General features: G+C 50.7%; 1 protein-coding gene across 1 annotated transcript; it reads left to right on the top strand.

Moving 5' to 3' along the window:
* Positions 1–27556, top strand: LAPTM5 (lysosomal protein transmembrane 5). Its single transcript, XM_007522448.3, has 8 exons — positions 1–157; positions 18970–19063; positions 19675–19751; positions 21752–21883; positions 23417–23539; positions 24647–24742; positions 25337–25429; positions 26146–27556. The coding sequence occupies exons 1-8, from the start codon at positions 77–79 to the stop codon at positions 26233–26235; spliced, it is 786 nt and encodes a 261-aa protein (XP_007522510.1). The 5' UTR covers positions 1–76; the 3' UTR covers positions 26236–27556.

Below are 27556 nucleotides of genomic sequence, written 5' to 3'. Positions count from 1 at the left end.
ACAGGCAGCTGCTTCCCTTTTTTCTGCCTTGCTCAGGCTGTCTTTGCCTAGGAACCTGCAGGAGGACAGCAGCGCCATGGCACCCCACGCCGTCCGCCAGACCTGCTGCTGCTTCAACGTGCGCATTGCCACCACCGCACTGGCCATCTACCATGCGGTGAGTGTGCTGAGGCCGGGGAGGCCTGGGGGGTGTGGGCAGGAGGACCACTGCTCCCCATTTCTGCATGAGCCCAGGGAAAGACCCTCCTCTGCCCTGGGCCTCAGTCTCTCCCTGGGTCAGGGTGGGAAGGGGGCCCTGCGAGTGCCGCTTGTAGAGCAGCTGAGCAGCTGCAAGTTCATTCTGGTGCAAAGGGATGAACAGACACCAAAGGGCTTTGCAAGCCAGGGATCCTGGGAGAGTCCTGGAGCAAGACTGTCCACAGAATGTGGGTTACAGCACAGCCTCCCATGGGGCCTGGGCTGCTGGGAGTGAAGGGGGGAGGAGTAGGAATCTACTTTGTGGGAAGGTTTGAGTCCTCTTAGTGATTCTGAAAAACAGTGTTTTCTCTCCATGGAAGAAAGCTGAGTTCTCATGCTCACTGGCAGGGGACTTGCCAGTGCAGAAGAGGGGCTTGAGGGGAGCCCCTTTGGAGGCTGGGGGTGAGGGGACTGAGGTACAGCTTGGAGGTGGAATCTTAGCCTTCAATCTATTTATAGAGTGCTAGGAGCCAGTAACTGTCCTCCCACTCTTGTCCCCAGGCCATAGTCTCCCTCTCTGTCCTGGTAGCTGAGGGCCTTTGTTCTGTCTTGTCCAAACCCAGACCTCTCATCCCACAGTGCCCTGCCACACCCAACCCTCCCAGACCCAGGCTTCTTCCTCTTAGCGTAACTCAAGCCTGTGGGTGACCGTTTTCTCCTCAGCCTGGAAGAGCTTCCTCAAAATGAGCTGAAGGCTGCTGTGAATGGTTTAGACCCAGCTACCTCTGCAGAGAGGGAAGGCAGAAATGAGGCCTAAGCCCAGCTCCTGGTGGTCAGTATTGATCAGTGGGCAGTTCATGACCTGGATCTGGTCTCCCATGTGTAACCCTGACCTCAGGCTTCCTAGCTGCGAAGCCTTGGGAGACTTACTTAGCCACTCTGAGGTTCCTCATCTAAAAAGTGGGCATAAAAATAACACCGTTGTTGTGAGGGCCAGGGGCATTGTATCCTTCAGGTATGCAAGCAGCAGCCCCAGCAGCAGTATGAACACAGAGAATGTGGTCCACTTGCCTGGAGTCAAACTGCCAGGTCCTGGAGCTTGAGCCCGAGAGGGGCAAATGGCACCTCGACTGTCCTCATTCCCAGTCCTTAGGGCTTCTCCCAGCGGGGAGACATTCCTGGAAGGAATGGCAGTGTGTGTGTGTGCAGAGGTGTCCCTGTGGGAGGCAGGCCCCCAGGTCCTTACCCCAGCCCCATAACTTTAGACAGCTTTCTTTCTTACAGTTTCCCCTGTGTAGAGTGAGAACTGAAGTGTTGGGCAGGCAGGTTGCGGAAACATGTGCAGGGGCCCTGTGGGCCCTGTGTGTGTATGTGGGAAGGTGGGGGCACTCTGTGTCTGACTGCTGACTTCCCACAAGATGGAACATGGGCACTGGTAGCTGCTCTGCTGATGGTGCAGAGAAGCAGGAAGCAAAGGGTCTCTTGATACTGTTGAATGTTCCCGTGTAGGTGACTGCTTCAAGGCACAAAAGAAATCCCTGTGCTGGCCAGGCTGAGTTGATTTGCTGGCTGCCTGGGCCTGGAAGCTGGCTGCAGACCTGAGAAATTGTGATTGCAAGGGTTTCCTCTTGGTTACACTGTGTGGGGTCCTCCCCTGTGCATGGCTAAGTGACATCACTGCCTGTTAGAGAGCAGAGGATGTGTGGGTGCATCATCAGGGGGGCCTTCCCAGAGGTGGTGCCCCTGGCAGAGGCAAAGGGGCTTAGGGAGTATGGATGGGGGAGGAGGAGTGAGTGTGCAAAGGTGTGGAGGCTGGAGGATAGTGGCTTGTGCAGGGGACATGGACCTGCCCAAACTCGTTCAGGGGCTTGGATGGTCAAACTGAAGAGTCTGGACACTGCCTACCCTGTGTTATTGATATTCTGGATTGGAGAAGCTATTGCGGGGACTGACCTGTACATTGCTGGATGTTTAACACCATCTTTAGCCTCTACCCCCAAGACACCAGTATACTCCTCCAGCTGTGATAACCAGATGGGTGGGGGATCACTCATAGCTGAGGACTACTGCCTATAACGTGAGTCTGGTGGGTGGGGGGCATGGGAGCCATGACACATTGTAGAGCAGGAGAAGCTGCGAGAAGAGAGGAAGGAGCCAGGAGCTGTATGATTGGACCCTTGGCTGATTCTGGTGTGAGTTGGTCTTCTTGTCTGATCCATCATGTGTCCTTTCCCAGAAAGGGCAGGGCTGGGGTGGAGGGGGGGCTTTCCTGTGGCCTACTCATTGGGTGGCAGATGAGCCGTCAAGGCCTTGAACATCTGGGTGGAAAAAGAGAAACTGCCACCCAGATGTGTTGATGGCGCACATTGGTCGTCATCTGGAGCCAGTCATGGGCGACGACCTGGCACACTGAGTGCTATTCGTGGACACAGTCTCCCCAGGGAGTGTTAAACTGAGCCCTGGGTAGCCTGAGACAGCACAGCAATTTATCGAGTCCTGGGCTGTTATTACTGGAATACCTTCCCTGCCCAGCCAGGGGAGCTGAGCCTGACCATCTGTCTGGAGGGCCTTCTGCAGGACTTCCCTGGGTTTGTGGAGAGGATTCCCTGTGTTGTAAATGATGTCCAATTAAAATTACTTGTCAAGGCAAAAAATAGGGCGTTGAAGCAAGGCATTTATTCTTTTGCAAAAGAGCACGCCACCAACAGTGGCCGTCAGGCAGCAGCACACACCCCTCAGCCTTCCCCCATCTTTTCTATCTGATGCCGAACCAGTCTCCTCCACCCCTGGGCTGGGCTTCAGAGCTCACAATCTCCCCGTTGCCTAAATAAGGAAAGGAGGAAGAGAGTCTGAGGGTCTCTGCTGGAGGATCAGCAAGCACTGCAAGGAGCTGACTTAAAGAATACAAAACTACTGGCCACAGGTGCTCATAGATAACAATTTATAAAAAGATCAGTTAAAAACTAAACAGTTCAGAAGCCAGACCTTCTACCTTCTGCAACCCTCCACGACCCTGGGTCCATGCTCCCAGAGGGATAGAGAATGGGAAAGCTCATGGGAGGGGGTGGGTTATGGGGATTGGGTGTTGGGAATTGTGTGGAGTTGTACCCCTCCTACCTTATGCTTTTGTTCACTAATCCTTTCTTAAATAAAAAATTAAAAAAAAAAAAGAAAAAAAAAAAAAACTAAACAGTTGTTCTATTCATGTTCTTTTGAAAAGTAGACCTAACCATCTCTCACAGCTGGGTTTGTGGAGAGGTGGATGCAGTCTCCACCAAGCTCACACTCATGGAGATCCAGAGAACTTTCTTCCATTGGTTTCTGCAGATCTGCTTGTCTGCCAATCCCCAAACAGTCTTAAGTTCACCAGCAGGGATGCCCCAGGAGACCCCTCTGCCCAGAAATACCTCTCTCCTCGCCCCTCCCCTTTCCTCCCATCGTCTCCCATCCCCTCCTCTTCCCTCCCCCTTCTCCTCTCTGAGGTGCCTGACTTCCTTAGAAATGTATTGTTTGGGAGTTAGGTGGTGGCACACTCAATAGAGTGCATATGCTACTATGTGCATGTACTGAGGTTTAAGCTTTCAGTACCACCTGAAGGAGGAGGAGCTTCATAAATGGTGAAGCAGTGTGGCAGGTCTCTATCTCTCTGCCTTTCTATTTCATCCTTTCTTCTTGATTCCTCTCTGTCTTTATCCAATAAATAATAAATAAAATATTTTTAAAAAAGAAAAGAAATGCTTTGCTTAGACTAAAAGGTTGCACTGGCTCTGATTCCAGTTTTGGAGAACCAGGATCCATAAAACCCAGCCAGGGGAGGGAGCTGATGTGAGCTGAAGCTCTGATTTCATCTGCCTTTTCTGCTTTCTTCCGGTTTGGTACAATGAGCACTGCACTACTTTTAAAAGCAAGCTTTCTTTTTGGTCATCACTAGAGCTTCTAGGCTTATGTTTTCAGATTGAAAGAGACAGATAGAGAGAGCAAGACATCAGAGCGTCAAAGCTTTCTCCACGCTAGTGATGTTGGGCGAGCTGGGCTCAAACCTGGGTCACGTGCACGGCAAAGCAGCACACTATCCAAGCAGGCGATCTTGCAGGCCCTAAAAGGAGACTTTTCATTTTTGGACATTTTTGAGCATGGCACAGGTCCCTGTATACCCCTCTCCCAGTCTCTTGCTACCATGGGTGTCTTGCCTTTTGGTACAGTGGATGTGTCTGTACTGATTACCTGAAGTCCTAACTTTACCTCAGTTTCCTTAGCTCACCCCTCATGCCTCCTTTTTCTCCCAGGAGCTCACCCAGGTCACCATGCCACAGCCAGTTCTTATGACTCTTTCAGATTCTTCTTGTAGGGTGCAGTTTCTTAGATTTCCCTCCCTCCCATTGACCTTGACTCCTCAAGGAGTCTTCGCCATGCACTTGGCTGGCTGATCCTCAAATGGCACTTGTCTGCCAGTCTCCCACTGCTTAGGCCTGAGGATGTGCTTGGCGGCAGGCACAGAGTTAGCCTAGCCACCCTCAGCACAGCACGCCCCTGCTTGTGTTGCCCTTGGTTACCGGTTGTTCTCCTTGTGCAGGACTCTTCTCTGGCCCCTTTGCATGTGGTACTCTGGGAGAAAGCCGCTCAGTCCGGCTCACACGGAAGAGCAGGGGAATGATCCCTCCCTCCTGCTAGTGGAGGAAGCACATAGGCCATTTGTAGTTTTTCATGGCAGAGTCACCTATGATCTTCACTTATTATGTAAATAAATGATTTGTTTATTAATCTCTGTAGACACTTGTAGATATATTTTTAATATACCCTTGGGTGATAACCCAAACGCTCCTTTCTTTATCTGGCTGCTCATGTGCAACAGCTTTTAAAATTAAAAAACAAAAAAGAAAGAAAGCATCCTGTATTATTTAATGAGTGGCAACTAGACACTGGCGCACTCTGCTGTGTGTCTGTAGTGTAGGTGCCTCATCCCAGGACAGGGCAGGCCAACCTCATTCAGGGGCTCTGTTACCAGGGGATCCAGTTGACCAAAGAGAAACAGGGACTGTAATTAAAATTTTTTTAATTTATAAAATGGAAATATTGACAAGACCATAGGATAAGAGGGGTACAATTCCACACACAATTCCCACCACCCAACCTCCGTATCCCCTCTCTTCCCCTGATAGCTTTCTTATTCTTTTTTTAAAAAGAGATTTATGAGAAAGATAGGAGGAAAGAGGAAGAACCAGACATCACTCTGGCACATGTGCTGCTGGGGATCAAACTCGGGACCTCATGCTTGAGAGTCCAAAGCTTCTGCGCCACCTTCTGGGCCACGCTTTCCTGTTCTTTAACCCTCTGGGAATACGGACCCAGGATCATTATGGGGTGTGGAGGTGGAAGGTCTGGCTTCTGTAATTGCTTCCCCACTGAACATGGGTATTGGCAGGTCGATCCATACTCTCAGCCTGTCTCTCTCTTTCCCTAGTGAGGTGGGGCTTTGGGGAAGTGGGGCTCCAGGACACATTGGTGGGGTCGTCTGCCCAAGGGAAGTCCGGTTGGCATCATGGTATCATCTGGAACCTGGTGGCTGAAAAAGAGTTAAGATATAAAGCAGAACAAATTGTTGACTAATCATGAACCTAAAGGCAAGAATATTGCAGATTTGGGGTCTCCATTTTGGAGAGACTAATTAAAAAATTTTTTTTTATTTATAAAAAAGAAACATTGACAAAACCATAGGATAAGAGGGGTATAGCTTCGCACAATTTCCACCACCAGAACTCTGTATGCCATCCACTCCCCTGATAGCCTTCCTATTCTTTAGCCCTCTGGGATTGTGGGATGCAGAAGGCTGAAGGTCTGGCTTCTGTAATTGCTTCCCCGCTGAACATGGGCGTTGACAGGTCGATCCATACTCCTAACCTGGGAGAGACTAATTTTGATAGGTGACAGCACTGGGTGTGATGTGGCACCGATGAGGGACTTTAGCCTAGTCCTGGATGCAGGGCAGGGATTCAAGCATGTTTCTTGGAGGAGTGCTAAGGATAAGAAAGACTCTTCTCTGACATCTTGGGGGGGGTAATAGGGCAGGCCAGGTGGGGGGAACAGTGTGTGCAAAGACTCAGAGAGGGGGTAAGACTCCGTGGTGTTCTAAAACTATCAGCAGATCATAAAGCTGAGCTGTAGGGACATGTCCCTGAGAGGTGAGAGGAGTAGCTAGAAAGGTGAGTAGGGGAGTTATTCACCTCTTGCAAGCTTCATAGAGATCTCATCTTATTGAAGAAAAGCAAGAGGGGCAGTGCACTTGCTCCAGGTCATGCAGGGGGCTCTGCAGGGCCTGCTTCAGTCCATGCTGCTGGACACAGGTATGGAAACTCAGCGGGAGGGGGTGTCAGTGAATTCCTCTCTTGTCCCATGGGTCAGGGCTGGGCTGTCCACTGGGCCCTTCCCTCACCCAGGCTTCATTTCTTCATTATGACCCAGCCCTGAGAAAGCACACTTTTTTTTAGGAAGCCTTCCTGATCTGTCTTTCTGAGAATTCTTTTTCTTTCTTTCTTTCTTTCTTTCTTTCTTTCTTTCTTTCTTTCTTTCTTTCTTTCTTTTTCTTTTTCAAATTTTATTTATAAAATGGAAACACTGACAAGGCCATAGGATAAAAGGGCTACAGCCTCACACAATTCCCACTATGAGAACTCTGTATCCCATTCCCTCCCCTTGATAGCTTTCCTATTCTTTAACTGTCTGGGAGCATGGACCCAGGGTCATTATGGGGTGCAGAAGGTGGAAAGTCTGGCTTCTATAATTGCTTCCCTGCTGAATCTAAGGGCTCCCTCCTCTGCTTCACTTTGGGATCAAAAAGATCGCCCTCTCCCATTTGCTGTATGACTGTGAGCAGGCAGGTCATTTGTTGTCTGAGACTCAGTTTCCCCATCTGTGAACACAGTGGCCTCTGTTTCAAGGGAACTGTTTCGAGGTATCAAGTTGATGTGGCCCTGTTGGTGTGGGTGGGGGGGGGACTGACAAATGAGTGCCTGGAGTGGGTCTTAGAGGTCACACACACCCACCCCCTTTTGAAAGTTCATCTGTTGGGGGGGGTCTAAAAATAGACCCCCAACTGTCAGGTGGGGAAAGTCCCGCTGGGAGTCTGTTAGACCCTTCACCTTCACGCCTGAGGCTCCCTGAGAGGGCAGATGGCCTGGCTCTCTGCCCAGCTGCTGCTCTGCACCCTTCCTGGAGGGGTGGGAACAGTGCCCTCCCCGACTCCATCCCACTTCACCCTGCTCCTTCCATGACCCAAGGGCCTGCACTGGAGCTGAACTATGCTCCTCCTCCTCCTCCTCATACTGATTAGACCCTGAGGGCCCGCAGCCTGGTCAGGGGGTCTCTGGGTCACTGAGGGCAGCAGTAAGGGTCTCTGGGGGCAGGGGTAGGGGTGGGGGCAGAGTGATGGTGGTCAGTTAGGTGTGTGTGTGTATGGGGCGGGGGCAGGACAGGCTTTGTTCCCTCCCTACTTCCTGCTTCTCAGTTCGAGGAAAGAGAAGGGAATAGGTGTGTGGGGACTGGTAGTGGCTGGAGGTCCTGCTGTGTATGTGTGTGCATGCGGTGGAGAGTGGGGGGTGGTGGTTCTCTTGGTTGGTGAGACCCAATGTTGTCAGAGGGACATAGCTGAATGCCTGGCACACTGATGACCTCAAGTTACAGTAAATTGTCTCTTGGAAGCCCTCCTTGAGACCCCAGGTGCCTTCCTGGGACAGGGGGCATCTCCCCAGTAGTATGCAGGTGGAGGGCCTCACTTACTTACACTGGGCTCCAGGGCTGCAGGGCAAGGCCAGTGTGCAGCGCCTTCTCTGTCTCTGTCTCTCCCTGACCCTGGCCCTGGCCCCCTTAGGAAGTGAAGCTTTTATTTTGAGCCTATGGCAGTGGTTCTGAACCAGAACTTAGCTCTGAGCTCGGCCTGAAGTCTGTGTTGGTCTCCCAGCAGGCCTCACCGCCAGGGGAAGTGGGGTGTGTGTGTTGCACACAGAACTTCTTGTGAGTCAGGAAGCCTAACGGGGAACCATGCAGTGTATGTGGGCTCCCTGGCTTCTTGTCCTTATCCCTTCTGCAGGCTGGCTGCATAGCTTCTGCCTGAGTTTACTTTCCTGTCACATGGGACCAGCCACCATGACCTGTAGGGTCATTCAGAGACTCAGAGGAAAACAGGGAGGAGACACACTTGACACCAAGTGATTGGAGAGTGCCCTGGAAACCATGGCTGCCACTGCAATCTTCACTGTCAGGAGGGGAAACTGAGTCTCTGAAGGCTAGGCATCCAGCCTGAAGCAGAGAAAGAGCAAGTGCTCACATGTCCCGCTGGCAGCTGTGCTCTTCTGCACTCCAGACCTTGGCTGTGTGTGTGTGTGTGTGTGTGTGTGTGTGTGTGTGTGTGTGTATGGGGGTGTGTGTCTTCTGGGGAATCTTGTTCCCAGAAACCTGAAGATGTGGTCTCAATGTCACCTGCAAACTGGGGGAAAGTGTGAATGAAGCAGGAGCTGCCTCTGGGGCCCAGGGGAAGAGGAAATCGAGGGTATGTGGTGTTCAGAGGGGCTGGCTATGCAGGAATGTAAATGGGGGGCTAATGCTTTAAGGAGGTGGTTTGAGGGGTACAGGGTGCTTTCCAGATACACAGGAAATGAGGCCACAGGGCTTGGGCTAAGCGTGGAGGTTGGTGCTGAGTTCCCAAATGATTGCCTATAGAGGGGCATCAGCCTCCCCCCCCAGCCTTCTCTCTACCCCTTCCCATTCCCTCTCAAAAATGACAAAGGTTACTAGGTTAGGGACTTTTAAATTTTGCCTTCACTAGAGCCTCACTGCTATGGACTAATTTTTTTTCAGTGTAAATGTATACATGTACATGTATGTGCATATGTACATATATGTATATGAATATGTATAATGAAGAGAGGAGGGAGAAAGAGACAGGGAGGAAAGACAGAGATAGGGGTGGAAAAACCATAGCACCGAAGCTTCCTCCAATGCAGTGGGATTAGGCTCAAACCTGGGTTGTACATGGGGCCATGGCGAAGCAAGGCCACTATCCAGGGGAGATATTTTGCTGGCCTTGGGTTATCCACTTTTTTATTTTGCCATCAGGGTTATCTCTGGGGCTTTGTGCCTGCATAACTCCACTGTTCCAACTGGCCATTTTCCTCTTCTCCTTCTCCTGCTCCTCCTCTTCCCCCTCCTCCTCCTCCTCCTCTTCTTCCTCCTTCTTTTAGCACCAGGCTTGGTGCTGATACTATCATTCCTGGTAGCCATTTTTTCCTTTTTTTTTCTTCCCTATTTTTGAATTGATTAGGACAGAGAGAAATTGCGAGAGGAGGGGGAGATAAAGAGGGAGAAAGAGAGACACCTACTTCACCACGTGCTTGTGAATCATTCCCCCTTCAGGTGGGGAGCAGGGGCTTGAATCTGAGTCCTTGCACATGATAAAGTGATCGCTTAACCTCGTGTGCCACTGCCCACCATCCCCGCCCCATCCCAATTTTTTTCTTTTTTTGTAGGGAGTGAGATTCAGGGATAGAGAAAAGACTGCTCCACTGCTTGTGAAACCCCCTGGAGGTGGGGATGGGGGTTTGAGCCCAGGTCCTTGCTCATGGTAATGAGTGTGCTCTACCAGGCCTGCCACTGTTTAGCCTCTGGGTTAAGACTTTATCCTCAGTGCCTGTTCCTTTGGGTAGGTGGGGTGGATTGGCAGCCTGTCTGCTTTTGTAAGCCAGTGGGTAGGCCTTGCAGGTCCCCACTTTGCTGGGCATAGGTGGGGGGTGTGAGGGGGGCTGAGGATGACACCTTGGCTAGCTGCTGCCACCCGAGCTCTGAGTACTTCCTGCACTGCCGGGTGATAAACCACAAGGAGCAGAACCCAAGCCAGGTTCTTTGTGAGCACCTCATTTCCATATGAGCTGTCCTTTTACCTGGAATACTCACTCTCCCCTCTCTGCCAGCCCCTAAATCATCACCTCTAGAAATCCATGCCTTTCCCCAAATCCCTATACATTCTCCATCAGTTCAGCCATATGCAGCTGTCACTTCCTGGGGACCCTCTCTTTTCCCAGCACACTAGGACCCCCAAGCCACAGATTCTTGCCTTTCAGTGTTCTTTGAGCCCCTACTCCTGGACCTGAACTCATAGCCTTTGGCCCCATCCCTGGGCTGCTCCCCATCCTGAACTGCTGAGGCTCTGTGGGGGTGTCCTCTGGCCTGGAGGCTGCTGTATGATTCCCCAATGAGGTGTCAACCAAGAGTTCCTTTTAATATATTTTGCAACCCTTTCTCAGGCTGTGCAATTTATATATCCTAAGTGCACTGCAACATGGAGTGTTACAAACACACCCAGCCTCCACCCAGATTAAGAAATAGCATGAAATCAGGCCTAGAGGTCCCTAGTCCCCCCCACACTCCATACACACTTGTTAACTGTCTTGTCTCCCCAAACTTCTCCTGACACATGTAGTTCTAGAAGGTTCCACATAGGAATGAGATGCTACAGCTTGTGTTCCTTCGAGTCTGGTTTCTTTCTTTCCACATCATGTTTGTGAGCGCTATCTGTGAGGCTGTTTGTAGCAGCACATTCCCCCTTTGCCTTATGGGATTTTGCTGTGTGAGTTTGCCAGGATATATCTGTCTGTCCTGTTGTGGGAAGGCACTGAGGTTGTATCCAGTATGGCTTGCAGTTTGGTGTTTATGCACAAGTGCTTCTGCTGGCCAGGCTTCTTTCTGAATCTCTGTCTTTAAGAGCAGACGTAAGTCTCCTTGTGTGTGTGTTTCACAGCTGCTCTGCAAGAGGATCTTTCACTGCAGATGAAGAAACTGAGGCACAGAGCAGCAGTGTCTAGAGAAACTGGGTTCTGGATGGGAGAGGCAGCTTGATGGGAAGCTCAGCAATGGGCATCTTGAAGGTATCTGGGCTGGTTGGGAAAGTGGCTGCAGAGATAGTGCTGTGGGAGGGCGGTGGGAGGATGGCCCCCAGTCGGTGGCCTCCTGATATATGGAGGCAGGAAGTGTGCGTTGGGGTGCAGGGGGAGAGCTTCCTCTTGCCATGATACATCTGGCTCAATTCTCCCTTTGTCCTCCTTCCCAAGAACTCTGGGGTGCTGGTCAGGCAGAACTGAGCGGGCAGATGAAGTGGACAGGGGCTGAGCAGCAGTGAGGGCATGCTAACAATAATCTGGAGAGTGGCCGAAGTGTGCACGTGCCCTTGAGTCCTTCCCTAGGAAGGGGTGTGCACTTGGGAGTTGTTCTGCAAACCACAGGGCCATGTACAGCTGGGGAAGGAGGAGGCAAGCCTGGGTCTGACTCGTCTATTACCAGGGTCTTCTCTCCATCTACCAAGTGGGTGGACACTCCTGAGCCTGCAGATTTGTCAGGAGGAGCAAAGGAAGCTCCGGCTAGGCCAGTGCTCTGGGGATGCCTGGCCCAGAGCAGTGCTCTCTGTAAAACCTCACAGAGTAGGTCTCTGCCTGCCTATTTCTGAAAAAGGGGTGGAATGCCCTGAGCCCTTCATGGGGTGGGGGTCAGAGAGTGGGCCCACCTTCCCGGAGAGGGAACTGGTGCTGGGATCCCAGAATCAGGGGATCTGGTGTCACCTTGAACTTTGTCACCACCATCTTGATGTCACCAGCAGGAGCAGCATAGAGGCCACATGATCCTTGCAGTTAATTATCACTTCCCAGTGTGCCTACAGGTGCTGCCTCTATCAGCACTGCCCCTGACACATCCACTGTCACCTCTATTATCACTAAACACATGATCGTGACTGTCACCACCACAGCAATCCTGCTACGTAGGGGCAGCTGGTCCTCTCCTCCCAGCATGATCCTCTTGTCAGCCCGGCCTGACCCATCCAGAACTCCTCCACCATGTTTACCCTGGGGTGTTGCTGCCATGGTTCCATCATGGCTATGGCCAGGTTCAACAGTGCCCCAACTTCCAGGGTTTTTTGGCTTGCTCCCTCCACCCCCAAATCTTTGTTTCCTTCATTTCTGCTCAAGCTGTAGTTTGTTCCTTAGAATCACCAGGAATATAGAGAACCTTTTGGGCCTTCTCCCCCACCGCTCAGCTTAGGGAAGTTATGCTTGTTATTGAGCAAGAAGGGGTGGGAACCAAACCCAAGGGGAAGAAGAGGGAAGAGATGAAAAAGGAGAATGGGAAGTAGAGGGGTGTGTGAGGTGGTGGTGGTGGTGATAAGGGACAGACTGCTGATTAGGAAGCATCCAGTCCAAGTCTGGGACTGGGGTCTGTTCTGGTTCTGCCACAGGCTGGCTGTGTGACCTCTCTCTGAGCCTCAGTCTACCCCTGGGTCACTTTGGATCTTTGTTGCCAGACTCCACGTCTTTGCACATGACCTTCCTTCTCTGGAGAGATGTTCTCTTTTCTGTTGGAATACTTCCTCTTTATTCTTCAAAGTCTTTTCCTCAGAGGCCCTTGTTCCTGGGGGGTGGTGTGTGTGGGGGGTTGTGCTGTGGTGCTCAGCCCACTGGGCATTGAACATTTTCCTCTGGGGACTGTGACACCTGCAGTAAGGCCAGGGACTGGAGGTAAGGTAGCGGTGCTCAGAGTGTTTCCTGGCTGCACAAACAGGGCTCTGAGGAGCTGCCAGACAGATGAATGGACCCAACCCCACAGAGCTAGTCTATGACTGTGACTGGATACCTGACTTTGGACCAGTGCACCCCATAAGGCAGGTTGGTTCTCACCTAGCATCTCCCAGATGAGGCTTGCTAAGGGCACAGAGCTGGGGTTGCATCCTGGTGGGGCCATCTGTAGCCCTGTTACATCTCAGTACCTCAAAATCAAGGAAGTGGGAGTGAGAAGGACACTAGTGGAGAAAGGGTGTGTGAGCAAGTGCTGAATGCCTTGGCGCTGTGGGAAAAGAGAAGCCTGCCCCAGTCCACCCCACCCAGAGCAGGGAGCTCAGGGAAGACCAGTGTCTTGTCCTGGTGGAAGTGGGGTGGGGGTGGGGTGGACAGGAAGTTCAGGCAATCAAGCTCTTTGGATGAAGCATTGCAAGTGTTTGGTGAACAGAGTGCTCCTCCAGGGCTGGAGACCTGGAGGGTGGGGGTGGGGTCTGGGTGTGACATACCACACTTTGCAGGAGTTCCATTGTCTCATTGGCCCTGGCGGTGGCTCTCCCCATGGACAGCAGAGGGGAAACAGGTTGAGAAGCAGCCAGAACAAGACCAAGGTCAAATAGCAGTGTGTGTGTGTGTGTGTGTGTGTGTGTGTGTGTGTGTGTGTGTGCTGCCAGCTTCCAGAAAATGGCTCCTGAGCTCCAGGATTGAGAGGGAGCACAGAAGTGTGGAGATACTGGGGTCTCCACCTCCAGAACTGTCTCTTAGCCCTGGCACCTGGAAAAGCAGGTAACAGGATTCTGGCTGAGCAAAGCCACATGACACAGTACATGAGAGACCTTCTTACAGAGCTCCATGTCCCTGTCTGTAAAATGGGGACAGCTCGACCTCCCTCTTGGTATTTTGGGAGTATGCAGTAAGGACCTGTGTGCACAGGTCTGAGCACACAGTGGGTGCTCTTGAAATACCAGTTCTGTTCCTTTTGTTCTTTCTCTTTCTTCCTTCCTTCCTTACTTCCCTCTCTCCCTCCCTCCCTCTTGTCTTTCTCTTTCTGTCTCTTTTTCAGACCATTGGTAACCTCTAGCTTCTGGTGGTGCTGGGGATTGAACATGGGATGTCAAAGACTCAGACATGAAAATAATTTTGCATAACCATTATGCTATCACCTCCTACCTCCTGCTGCCATCTTTCTCCTGGATGGGAGTAGTGTCTTCTCTGGGTGCTTAAGAGCGAAGAGAAGGTACAAATCAGGCAGAAGTTGTTTGTCTCTGTGACCTGGGCCTGGCTCTTGTGCTTTATGAGCCTCAGAGTCCTTTTGTTTTATTATTATTATTATTTTAAATCTTTTATTATCTGTTGGATAGAGATAGAGCAATCAAAACGGGAGGGGAAAATAGACTGGGAGAGAGAGACAGAGACACCTGCAGACATGTTTCACCACTTGTGAAGCTCTCCCCCTGCAGGTGGGGGCTGGGAGCTTCTTGTAACACGTGAGCTCAGTTGGGTTCTTATGTGGCAAACAGAGACAGAATGATCCTCCTTTCACCCCACCACCCCCCAGCAGGATCGTTGAAAATGTGAATTTGGGTGAAGCTCCGGAGAGGCTGACTTTGATCACAGGTGTTCTGACACAGGAGCAGTGACATCCTGGGGTGCCTGCTGCTGATGCTTGGCTGAGCTACAAGGGAGCTACAGAGGACAGCCCCCCCCCAACTCTATCAAGGCCCTGATATGAGAGTGGGCAGGTGGCAGGTTCTGGTAAAATCAGAAGGCTGGGGGCTAGCTGAGGTGGGGACAACTTTAGTCTTGAGCCCATTGGCCTGGGTGTGAATCCCAACTCCATGAATTATGAACTGGAAGGCCATGGACATATTCCTGGGCCTCCCTGAGCCTGATTTCCTTTTCTATGAAGGGGCCTGGGGCGAGTAAGAATCTTTCTGTGTTTCTGTGGGAGGACTTCTTGGGACAATGTGGGGGGCACACTCCTGACATGGAGTTAGGCTGTATGGGTGGCCCTCACTCTCCCAGGGCTGGAGGGAGGTGAGGAGGGGGTGCTTGGGGTACTGTAGTTGGGCAGACTTGCAGGGTTGGGAGATGTTTGAAGACTCTGGGTGGAGGGTGGGGGAGTTGTGGGTTAATTGTGAGTGTTCTCCAAAGTGGGCCAATGTCCATGGCGAGCAGCAGCACTTCCGGATGACAACCTTAGAGTAATTAAAAGTTCCAGTCTGGTTCTTTACTTCTCTCTCTTTCTCTCTGCATGCACACACATTTTGTAAAATTTATGATGAACTGTGAGAGTAACCCATGTATGTAATTTAGAAATCAATGTAAAAGAGTATGTTCACAAGGTTTACTGACATGATCAAAATATCTAAGCCCTTTGGGGAAGGGCAGCAGGGGCTCTGAGGTATTCTGGAATGTTCTGGGAGGGCTCCAGGGCAATATCGAGGGTGTTCATCTCTCCCAGTGTGTGTGTGTATGTGTATGTGGGGTGTATGTGTGTGTGTGTGTTTGTATTGGTAGAGGGCAGCACTGAGGTGGAGTAGTACTGAAGGAGGACTTGGGGCAACAAGGGCATGCTTTTGGGATTCACACCGCGACAACTTTCTGTGTGCCCTTGGGCAAGTTGCTTAGCTTCTCTGAGCTTATAAAGCCAACAGAGGGAGCTTATGAAATAAGTGGACAGAGGAACTTTCTAGCAGTGGGAGGTTGGGATAGTCTGTCTCTGAGTTTTGCTCCAGACCTCAAGCAATCTTGGGTGTTGAGACTTCAAAGTCTCCTCATGTTAATCCTGGCAGACCCTCGCACGTCCCTTTTCAGCCTGGCTGGCACTTCTCTGTGTTCAGCTTGTACACCCCAGGCATGGGGACCTCACTACCTCTGTTGAGCTGAACCATCTGTCTCCTTGACCTTGAGGCAGAGCAGGTGGGCGGAGCTGAGGAAGCAGCTTGCTTCTCAGGGTTGTTTCCTGTGGGTGCCAGCCACAGCCCCACCACATCTGCTTTCCGCTCTGAACTGCTCTCCACCTTCCTGGTGAAGCAGAGCCTGTGGGTTCCCTCTGCATCAAGTAGAGGGGCAGCTGGAGTGCACTCACTGCCGGAGCCCAGCACCTGATCATGGCACCACTCTGCCTCTCCCCCAGGGCTCACATTAGCCCACGGCAGATCATGCTGCCTGGCTTCCTCCAGGCCCCCAGCTCAGGGCTGCAGCTTCTTCCTCACTAAGCCCTGGGAGGGCCATTTCCCCGATAAGAAAATCCAGGGAAGTGGATAACTTGTCCAAGGTTATATATTAACCTGGATTCAAATCCATCTCAATTTGATTTTTAAGGTCTAGTTCTTCATCACTCTTCTGTACTGTTTCTCTCTGCCACTTTGAGCAGGGTGTGACAAGGCAGGGAGGCAGCTTGAGACTTGTCTGAGTTCAAACACCTACACAGTCAACACGAACTACCAGCACAGGGCCACCTAGAATGTAAGTATAAACAGGCCATATTACTAGAGGTTGGGCATCCACTACAGGGGAGGAGATGAATCTTGTTCTCACTGTGGACAGGCAGTTCCTAAAGAATGGTGTGTGTGTTTGGGGGCTGGGAGCTAGGGGGAGAAAGGGCAGACAGAAGGTTGGCTACCAGGACAAAGCTACACAGTGACTGTGTGTTCCTGGGGCTGGAAGCATTTTAGCAGAGGTTGCTCTGCACAGGGTCCCTACACTGGATGGTGGAGCAGGGGTAAGCTCCACCAGGGTCCAGGGACCTTTTCCACTGCAGATTTATGGGTGGAATTCAGCTGCTTCTAAGGTCACCCCTACACTTAGGCTCATCAGTGCTTCTCCTTCCCCACCGCTCTTAGTGAGGGTCTCCTGAGGGGATGGGGTTTAGACATCATTCATTCATTCATTCATTCATTCATTCATTCATTCATTCATTCATTCATTCTTCTAATACAGCAGCTAGGACAGTGAATTGAAGAGATGCAGGCCTCCCCTGTCTGCAACCCATGGTCCAGGTGGGAAGGTAGTGACAGTATAGTGGCACAGCTTGGTACTTACCGTCTGCCAGGTACTGTAAGTGAATAATCCCACCTGCCTCCCTATAATTCTGTGGGGCAGACCATATTACTACCCCCATTTCTTCTTTTTTCTTTAATTTGTTTTATTAGTGATTTAATATTGATTTACAAAGTTACAAGGTAACGGGTACAACTCTGCCCTGTTCCCGCCACCAGAGTTCTGGATCCCCAGCCCCTCCATTGTAAACTCTAGCAGTTCTCCCAAGCTTGCAGAAATGGGTCAACTATTATTTTTACAACTATCTGTCTAGATTTGGCTATTTTTTAAAGGTTCCATCTTCTCATCCTTTCCAAGTCACACATACACCTGTTATTGTCCCTCCTTCTTTCCTACTCTCTCTCCAGTTCCTGATGGACTTGGAGTTCAGAGCCCTTTGGTCATCTTTCCCCTGTCATTTCTCCCCCACTGGGAGTATGGATCAAAATTATTTTTGAGGTACAGAAAGTGGGAGTTCTGGCTTCTGTAATTGCTTCTCCTCAGGACATAAACATTGGCAGGTCAATCCATACTCCCAGTCTGAGTCTATCTTTCCCTAGTGGGGCAGGGCTCTAAAGTAGTGAGGTTCCAAGACACATTGGTGAAGTTTTCTGCCCAGGGAAGTCAGGATGGAATCATGATAGCACCTGCAATTTGATGACTGAAAGGCAGAAAAATAAAAAGTGGGACAAAATGATTAATGATTAATGATCAGCAATAAAAGGTAGGAGTAGAACAGATGAGAATATGGAACTTAGGCTGGAAAGAAGGTAAGAAGTCCATTCTAGGCATGTTCCAAGGGGCCTAGGACTATCGTAGTTTTGCTTGAGTTTGATAGCTAACGTTGAGTTGGACAAAAATATTGTCTGAAAAGATGGTGTCAGAGTAGAGAAAGGGGCTAGAAAGCTGAACTAGGGCAGAGAGTAGTTTCCATTTTTGAAAGAAATCTATGAATAAAATTAACTGTTTACCTCATCTACCTGATCCAGGGACTATATATATTTCTATTTAGCACAGGGCCTGTGTAGACCCTGAGTCCCCATTGGTCTGAGCTTGCAGCTCTTGGCCATGCTGAGAATAGTGCAGGCTGCATTCATTTCAGGACCAGTCTTCCTTGAGTGGTGGGGCAGGATGACTCAGCCTCCCTTTGGGGACTGGGGTAGTTCCCACTATTGCTGCTTTATGGTGAAGGCAAGGTCCTGGGAAGGCTTTCAAGAAGGCTTGTGATGATGCTCCTGATGGAAGTGACCAGTGGTGGTGCTGACAGGGATCCAGTAGAGGTCGAGGCCCATCATATTTGTGTGGGAATCCAAGGATTCCCTAACTACTGGAGTAGTGTGGTATTGACCCAAAATACCATTATTAAGTGTCCTTGCTCTTATCCAACATTTGTAGCCTTCTCTTTACCTGATGACCTTGGACTTTCTTCCAGTTGTTTAAGCATTGAGTGTCATTTGTTGTTCCCAACCAGTACTGGGTTTTTGGGATATGTCTTCATTGGGCCTCTTTGCTAGATTGCCAAGCTAATTTGGTCTAAATCTGATCCATTAGAGAATTATTATGCCTTTTTTAGGCCCTTCTACTAGGATTAGGCTTATTAGGTCTAAGTCTTATCACAGGGGGCTATTTAGCACTTTTACTTTGAGTTCTGTACTTGCCCCTTGCTTGTCTACCCTCATTTTATAGATGAGCAAATCAAGGAGCTGTGGGGGCAGGACTGATGGGTATTCATGGATCACCTAGATCTCTGCAGTCGATTCCAAAGAATTGAAGTCTCATGATGGGCAGATGCTGCAATGAAAGCCTCATAATGCCCAGAGATGATTGTCATCAAAGGGGCCCCCTCCTATCTTTCCTTAAGCCCACCCATCAGTAGTCATAGACACTGCTTTACCCAGAGGTGGGCTTAGTTCTAGGTGCTCTCCTGGCACCTCCCTCTCATCCACTCATCTTTTTAGCCTCCCGGTTAACTGCTGGTGTTATCCTCATTATAGATGGAGGATCAGAGGCACAGAGAGGCCCAGTAACTTGCTCAAGCTCACACAGTTGGAAGCAGTCAGAGGACTGAGAGACTGAGCTGCCTGTCTGTACAGGCCCTTGATGTGTGGGCACTATGGGGGGGGTGTGTCCTCCCATAACTGACACACCCTTCTACTTTTAGATCATGAGTGTGTTGCTGCTTATCGAACACTCCGTGGAGGTGGCCCATGGCAAGGTCTCCTGCAAGTTCTCCAAGTTGGGCTATCTCAGGATGGGTAGGTCCAGGGCATGCTGGGAGGTTGGGGGGCAGGGAGGAAGCTGGGGAAAGGGAGGAAGGGGCAAAGGCACTAGTCAGAGGGATGAGGGCAGGCTGGGGCTTGGGGCCCTCCCACTTGTCCTCTGTCAGCCCAAGATTGCTCATTGGCAAGTGGGAATGTCCAGATTGCACTTAGAGACCCAGCTTGGAAAGGTGACAGTGGGATGCTCCTACTGATGCCCTTGACAGTGGCCTGTCACACTTCTCACCCTAATATCCAGCCCCTGCTCCCCACACTGGCCATAGCTCCCCTCAGCACCCAACTCTAGCAGCACGTGGTTTACACCAAGGCAGCCTCTTCCAGGCCCCTGCCTGGATTCCAGCCTGTTCCTGAGAGGCCTTCCCCAGACCAACCCTGGCTGGAACAGGTCTCCAGCCCACCTGCTCACCGGCACCTTCTGTGCACCACCAGTGCCACCCATAAGCTCCTGCTGGTTGCCTCTGAAGTCTGCATGGCCTTGGAAAACTGCACTGGAGCAGGGCTCCCTGGGCTGTCCTGTTCACTGCCACAGTCCCCACAGGGCCCCCAGAGACCAGCAGGCTCCCTCACCGTTCCCCTTTGCCTTTCAGCTGACCTGTTCTCCAGCTTCCTGCTCATCACCATGCTCTTTGTCATCAGCCTGAGCCTGCTGATGGGCGTGATCAAGGTGAGGACCCTAAGGGCAGGGAGGTCGGCTGGGGGTAGGGGGCTGCTCCCTTTCATTTCTGCTCTTGTTCATGGGCCTTTTGGGGACCCCCACCCTAGAGACTTCCTTAGAGAGCTTTTTTTTTTTTTTTAATTACAATTTTTTTTTTATTGCCACCAGTGGCTGGGACTTGGTGCCTGCATGATGAATACACCACTCCTGGTAACCATTTTTTTTACCTTATTAATTTTTTTTATTTGATAGGGCAAATAGAAATTGAGGGGGGGAGGGAGTTAGAGAGGAAGAGAGAAAGAGAGACACCTACAGACCTGCTTCACTGTTCATGAAGCTTCTCTCTTGCAGGAGGAAAGTGGGAGTTCAAACCCAGGTCATCACACATGGTAATGTGTGTGCTTAACCAGGTGTGCCACTGCCGGCCTCCCAGTCTTGTTTCAGCATATGACTTCTTGGGCTCCTTATATTGTACACTCCCCAGGGCAGGCATGGCCAGTTGCCCACTGATCTCTGCCATTTTGCAGAGACCTCACTGATAACTCACATCCTTTGAATCTGCTAGTGGGAGCAGGACGTTCTGACAGAGGAAACAGGAAGAGCTGCTTTGAGGTGTGGGAGAGGAGCATCTAAGACAGAGCCAGTCAGAGTCCTGACGGCTGTGGCTCAGCCTCCCACAAAGAGGAGTCTACCCATCCCCTGGCCCAGGAGTGGGGGGGCAGGAAGCCAGGCCTCACTACACCTCCACAGGATGAGGAGGACCCCAAAGAGGCTTCTCTGGGCAGACAGTGGCCTGGCACTCAGGCCAGCAGAGGGGGTGCTGTTAGAACCTAGCTGAAAGTGTTCCCACTTGGCTTTCTAGTCACTCCCCCAGCTGGTGCCTGCACCCCAACTGCCCCAGCTCCCATCTGCCCCCCCAGGGATTGTGCAGAATACAAACGGTCAAGCTAGTGAAATCAACTGGGCTGCCCTTAAGCTTTTGAGATTCAATCTGGGTTGTTCAGGCCATATTCTGAGTGATTTACACAACCACATGAGAAACCACGAAACCACTCTTTCTGTGATGCTTTCACCCAGCTGTGGGTTTAGACACATTCAAGCTGGTCACAGTGGTCACTTGCCCTCACTGGATGGAGGGCCTTCAGCCTTGGCCTCCCAGGGCCTCTGGTCATGACTGTACTTCCCATGAGTGCCTGCACAGGGGGGCTATTCATGCACTCTTCCCTACCCACCTCTGGACCTCGGTGAAGGCTGGCTCTTCTGCTCCCAGAGTTCTCCCCTTTCCTTCTTTCTTCTTCCTAGATCAACCCTAAGTCACCTTTCAGATTCCTTTTTTAAAAAACAATAAATTAGCATTTTCAATTATTTATTTATTGGTTAGAGACAAAGAGTTGAAAGGGATGGAGAGACAGAGAGGGAGAGAGACACCTCCAGCACTGCTTCACTGTCCATGAAGAGTCCCTCCCCCCCACCCTGAAGGTGAGGAGGGGGGGCTTGAACCTGGGTCCTTGTGCATGGTAATGTGTGTACTCAGCTGGGTATGCCACTGCCCGACTTCTTCTTGGACTCCTTTTTAAAAAAATCATTCATTCATTCATTCATTCAATTCATTCATTTGTAAGAGAGGGAACCATCACATATGCACCACTCTAGCATAGGTGATGCTGGGGTCCTTGTGCATGGATGTCTGGTGCTCTACCCTAGGTGTAAACTCCTTTCTTATCTGTAAGTGGAGTCCTGATCTCCGTAGTTGGGGACTGCTTCCTTTGTCTGCTGACACTCCAATACTCCTCAACCTGAGGACCTGGGTCTCACCTTCTCCCACCCCCCCACTTCCCACTCCCATCCCCAGAGCATCATTCTGGGGAAGGCGTGTGACTGCACATAGAATGACCAGGAGGGAAGGGAGCTGATTATAAGAGGGCACATGGGGGCAGCAACCTGTGGGTGCTTGTGAGGGTGTGGGGGGAAGCTTGAGTCCCCCTGATGGTGCCGGGCTTGCCTTTCAGAACCGGGAGAAATACCTGCTGCCCTTCCTGTCCCTGCAAATCATGGACTACCTCCTATGCCTGCTCACACTGCTGGGCTACTACATTGAGCTGCCTGCCTACTTCAAATTCGTCTCCCGCAGTGGCCGGGCTGTGAGTACCAGGCCTTGTCTTAACTCTTTCTGCAAACCTAGCTCAGGGAGGGGTGTGTGTGTGGTCAACCTGAGAAAGGTGGGAGCACTCAGGTCTCTTCTTAGCTGGAGTTTGAACAAGATCCTAAGTCCTTCCAAATCTGGGGGTAGCTAGTATAATGGTTATGCAAAAAGACTCTCATGCCTGAATCTTCAAAGTCCCAGGTTTAATCCCCCACACCACCACAAGCCAGAGCTGAGCAGTGCTCAGCTGAGCAGGTTAAACAACAACAACCACCCCCAAATCTCCCATGTTTCATTGATAAGATTGGAGAGCCTCACATGAAGAAAAGGCACATGGAGTGCTCAGCACATGCCAGCCACATGTGGCTGTTTGCAGCACAGGGGAAGACACCCATTTCAGTCCCCGGTCACTGTTTTGTCTCTTTTTAGTAACCACGTTGAAGAAAGGCAGGGGAAGGGGATAAAAGCCACAGGTGACCACCCCATGTGGCAATGTGGTGGTGGCTGATGCTAGTTGCTGAGGTGGCCTCAAATCTGTTTTTTTTTTTTACTGCCCTGCCTGCCATCCTGGAAGAGACAGAGGGGCTGTGTTCTAGAGGGTCCTGAGCTGGCAGTCAGAAGATGGTGGGTCCAGTCCAGGTTGGCCCTCAGCCTTTGGTGTCAATTCTGGGTATCTGTTTCCCTCTGGGTGGACTGGACAGTCTCTGGCACCCTTGGCTGGAGCAGTTTCAAAAGCCAAAGGCCCAACCTGTCCCCTAGTGTAACAGCCTCTTGCTCGGATCTTATTTTATTCTGTTTTTTGCCACCAGGGTTATCTGAGCTAGGGCTCAGTGCCTATTCTATGAATCCATCACTCCTGCTGGGCCATATTTTCTTCTTTCTTTCTTTCTTTCTTTCTTTCTTTCTTTCTTTCTTTCTTCCTTCATTCCTTCCTTCCTTCCTTTCTTTCTTTCTTTCTTTCTTTCCTTTTTGATAGAAACAGAAATTGAAAGGGGAGGAGGAAATAGGGAGAGAAACAGAGATACACCTGCAGCACTTATTCACCATTAGTGAAGTGCCCCTCCCCCTCATGGGTGAGAAATTGTGTGCTTAAACCTGCTTTTTTTTTTTGCCTCCAGGGTTATTGCTGGGGCTCGGTGCCTGCACTATGAATCCACAGCTCCTGGAGGCCATTTTTTCCATTTTTGTTGCCCTTGCTGTTTATCATTGTTGTTGTTATTGCAGTCCTTGTTGTTGATAGGACAGAGAGAAGTCAAGAGAGGAGGGGAAGACAGAGAGGGGGAGAGAAAGATACACACCTGCAGACCTGATTCACCACTTGTGAAGTGACTCCCCTGCAGGTGGGGAGCCGAGGGCTTGAACTGGGATCCTTACACCAGTCCTTGCATTTAACACTATGTGTGCTTAACCCACTGCATTACCGCCAGGCCCCTGAACCTGCTTTCTTACCCATGGTAATGTGTGTGGTCTAGCAGGTACACCACTACTCACCCTCTTGCTTGAATTTTAACTGCTGGCCTGTCTTTCTAAGGGTCCCTCCAAGGTCCCACTGATGACCCTGCAGCTGCTGGACTTCTGTCTGAGCATCCTGACCCTCTGCAGCTCCTACATGGAAGTGCCCACCTATCTCAACTTCAAGTCCATGAACCACATGGTGAGTCTACATAGCCTCCTGTAGACTGATTCCTTCTCTGTGCCCCAGGAGAGCCTGGGAGGAGGGTTCTTATGGGGTGAGTTATTGAGGCTGAGTTCTCAGGAAGACACTTGGAAGCACTGAGGTAAGTAAGTTGGGCAAGGGGGAGCCAGACAAGACCATGGCTTGAGGAGCCCCCACTCCACCAGAAGCCAGCAGGAGCCTGCAACTATGCTGTAGAATCATTAGTTAATCACTGCTAGCTATCAAAGTATCCCAGAGCACAGTGACTTATGGCATCAAACACTTGAGCATCAGGAATTTTCAAGTGGCCCAATTGGCTTGTTTAGAATTAGGGTCTCCTGTGAGGTCCCAGCAAGAGGGGTCTTGAAGCAGGACCTGAAGGCTCTACTTCTGAGATGCTCACTTGTGGGCTGTTTGCCTCAGTTTCTCTCATCATATGGGATTTCTAATAAGGCTGTTTGGGTACCCCTGTGTCCTGACTGCTGGCTTCTTGTGCTAAGTTGCTCACAGAGTGAGGTGGGAGCTTCCCTGTCTGTTCAGACTCATCTGGGAGGGTGCACTTCTCCCATCCGCATTCTATTCATGAGGACTGAGTCTGGTCTACACTTAAGGGAGGGCACATTAGAGCCTCCCCCTCTCTTTCTCTCTCTCTGTATTGAAGTCTCATGAATGTGGGATTCCACTGCTCCCACTGGACAAATGAGAGAGAAACAGAGAAGAGAGACAGCAGAGTACCACTCCACCATTTATGGAGCTTCCTCTGGCACTATGCATGATGTTCCCATGTGGTTCTGGTGGTGGTGGTGGTGGGGGGCTGGAATCTGGATTGTTGAACTTGGTAAATTGTGTACTGGGTCAACTGGCTCCATAAACTCTGGAATTTGACAAAAAAGATGTCAAAAAAAATGTGTGTATGTATTTGCAAATGCCACAGAGAATGTCCTCCTGAAGTGGCAACCTGGCGTCACTCAGCAGCTGCTTGCTGTGCCACCTCCTCCTCTGCCTGTGTGCAGAGTGGCCTTGCTCTTCCTCCTAGTGCTGTGGGGGCATTGTTAGAGCTCCCTGTCACCAGGGACACTCATGTGGCCTCCCCATCTGTTGCAGAATTACCTCCCCAGCCAGGAGGGCATGGCTCATAGCCAGTTCATCAAGATGATGATCATCTTCTCTGTTGCCTTCATCATGATCCTCATCTTGAAGGTGAGTGGCCTCTGTTCCAGGCCCTGGGAGGGATAGAGGAGGGCTGCCCCATGCCCACCTGCCCTGCTGTTAGCTCCTCACCCCAGTCATTGCTCTATTGGCTCATCTGATCCCACATGGCATCTTTAGAGGTGGCTTGTCTGGAAGAAATACATCTGCAAAACCATCTGTGTCTAGGTGCCAGAGCCTTCATGTGTCACCTCAAGAGGGCCCCTCCAGGGGAAGGAGGAGCTGCACTATTTGAAAGTAGATCAAGAAAGACCTGGGTTCAAATCCCAGCTGTCCTCTCACTAGCTGTGTGACTGTCCTTCAAGTCACTTCTTTCTGAGTCTTGGGTCTCATCTGTGAAAGTGGCATGATGAATCCTGCTTTGTGTATGTCATGTGCATTGGTTTTGAGGTCCTATTACTAGAGGTCTGGTGAGGAGCAGGAGGGAGTGGAGCGGTTTTTGTTTTCTTTAGGGCATAGTTGAGCTCAGGGGATAGATTCTGGTTTCAGGCTCCATTTCTTAGGAGATGGTGACTGACACTGACTTCTGGAGGTGAGCTGGGACTCCCCAGGGGCAGTAGAAGCTAACCTGGGCCCTTTCCCCAGGTCTACATGTTCAAGTGTGTGTGGAGATGCTACAAACTTATCAAGTACATGAACTTGGCTGAGGAGAAGGACCGCACGAAGATGCTCCCAAAGGTGAGCCTGCTGGGTGTCAAGTCCAACTCTACCACTCACTCACTGTGTCTTTTAGGAAGGTCTCTCTCTTACTAGGACTCAGTCTCCCTACTTGTAACAAAGGGGATGAACCCAAAACCCTCAACTCAATTTCACTCAAGTGAAAAACAGAAGACAACCTATGAGCTGACAGAATGTGAGAATCCAATGTAGGTCTACCTGAGTGCTGACCCCAACCCTTCCCTCCTGGTAGCAAGGTGGCTGCCCAAAACCTGAGGCTAACATCCCACCTCACAGTGACATCAGCTAGAAAGTAAAATCCCCCACCCCTTCAGAAGTATGTCTGGTTGGACTAGCATGAATCACAAACCCACCTTCAAACCAATGACAGTGGCTATTGTGATAACATTCTTCTGTGTGGTGGCCACACCCAGGTCATAAATGTGTCCCTGGATTTGAGGAGTGGGACCAATTCTGAAAGCTCATGAACTGAGGAGGTTTTCCCAAGGGAGAATGGTGTGTAGTGGTCAAAACAGGGGAGACTTAATAAGGAGCGGAAGAGGCAAGTCTGTCTTCCAGAGGGAGAGAGACTGCACCCAGCACAGAATAAGCAGCTCCTGTGTGACAGAAATTATGGAGTCATCTCTGTGCCAGAGGTGGGGGTGGAGCCCTGGGTGCCAGGCAAGGGTCTGGGCCTCTTTGCTAACCCTCAGCTCTGACCTCTCTGTCCCTCCTAGGTGGTCCTGCCGTCCTATGAGGAAGCCTTGTCTCTGCCCTGCAAGACCTCAGAGGGGGGCCTAGCACCACCCCCATACTCAGAGGTGTGATGTTCCAGGCCCCAGTCCCAGTGCTGGGAGGGGCGGAGCTGCCTCGCCATCCGCTTCTTCTTTGCTTTGGGGGGAAGGGGTCCCCTGTGGCCTGGGTGAAACACCTGGCTGCCTCCTGGACAATCGCTTGTGACCCCCTTGCTGGCCTGCTTCTCCAGTGGGGCCTGGGAGATACTCCCCAGGGAGTCACCACCTTTCTCCATTGAATGACTCCTTGGGTTCTTCAAAGATTCAGTCCAATGGCACTTGTCTCATTTTTTGATCAATTTTGACCTCTGTTTAAGGGACTAGTCATTCCTAATCCAGTGAGTTTGGTTAGCTACCTAGCAACTCAACCAGCTTTACTAAGTGACTGACAAACCCAAATCACACAAGCGTCAGTTTGGTAGGGTAAGCTGGTCACACGGAAGCAGCAGTCTGTTGCGTTGCCTTGTAAATGACTATCAGTTCACCTTGCTCTGCAGCCATGTGAAATCAAGGCTCCCCAGCAAACACACACATCTAGGTCTTTGTAGTATCATGAATGATCAGTCATCATCCAAGTCAGCCAATCATCAGTTGATTCAGACCTGTGATAAAATTCTATAATAATAATAATAATAATAAAATTGAACCACCTCCCTCAAACTGTTAAATTCAGCTTAATTCAGCAGCTGTCTGCCTCTCTGATAGTTTGGTATTTCTGAGTGACCAAACCGTTCACTCTAATGAGCACACGGCCAGATAGGTGCTGAACAGCTACTAGATGGCGAGTTCCAGGCTATCCCCACTGTGACAGTTTGCAGACTGTCTCTCCAAATGTCGAGTTGTCTTACTAAAGAGCTGTCATGGTCACCTGCATCAGACACAGTGTTTTTGGAGCCTGTCTCCCCAGTTGCAATCCTCTCGAGTTCCCAATGTCAATCTACTGCATAGCCTGCCCAATTCGTAGGCAACTCAGTTTTGCCTGAGGCTTGTGGTCAAGCAGAAATTCAAGCCTGAAATCAGGCAAATTCATTCATTGGACAAAATCCATGGGGCAGGTCACTCACAGAGGACACACCGTGGGTAGGTACAGACATATCAGGACACCTACTGGGAGTGCAGAGAGGAAAGTTCTGGCCCCTTTATCTTTAGCTTGCTCCACTGGAGACCAGGCCCCCCAATGGACTGACCCCCAAGGCAAGGAAAGGACCTTGAAGGCAGGCTTACTTGGGTCTGTGAGGGCTGACAGCAAGAGAAGGTTGTGGGAGAGGGACTCCACCAGCATCCCCTCCTGATTATGTAATTGCTTTGTGTAGGACAGGGAGAATCTTCAATAAAGCAGCAACATGCTTCTGTC

This window comes from Erinaceus europaeus, chromosome 13 (assembly GCF_950295315.1).
Source record: "Erinaceus europaeus chromosome 13, mEriEur2.1, whole genome shotgun sequence".
NCBI lineage: Eukaryota > Metazoa > Chordata > Mammalia > Eulipotyphla > Erinaceidae > Erinaceus > Erinaceus europaeus.
The sequence above is the reverse complement of the archived record's forward strand: the minus strand, read 5'-3'. Positions and strand labels throughout refer to the sequence as shown.

What these genes read in the sequence shown, in the direction of transcription:
- LAPTM5 (XM_007522448.3), top strand. Translation starts at nt 77, where the DNA reads ATGGCACCCCACGCCGTCCGCCAGACCTGCTGCTGCTTCAACGTGCGC. An exon ending in CACTGGCCATCTACCATGCG is followed by an intron (nt 158 to 18,969) that starts GTGAGTGTGCTG and finishes TTCTACTTTTAG; the next exon opens with ATCATGAGTGTGTTGCTGCT. An exon ending in TCTCCCGCAGTGGCCGGGCT is followed by an intron (nt 21,884 to 23,416) that starts GTGAGTACCAGG and finishes TGTCTTTCTAAG; the next exon opens with GGTCCCTCCAAGGTCCCACT.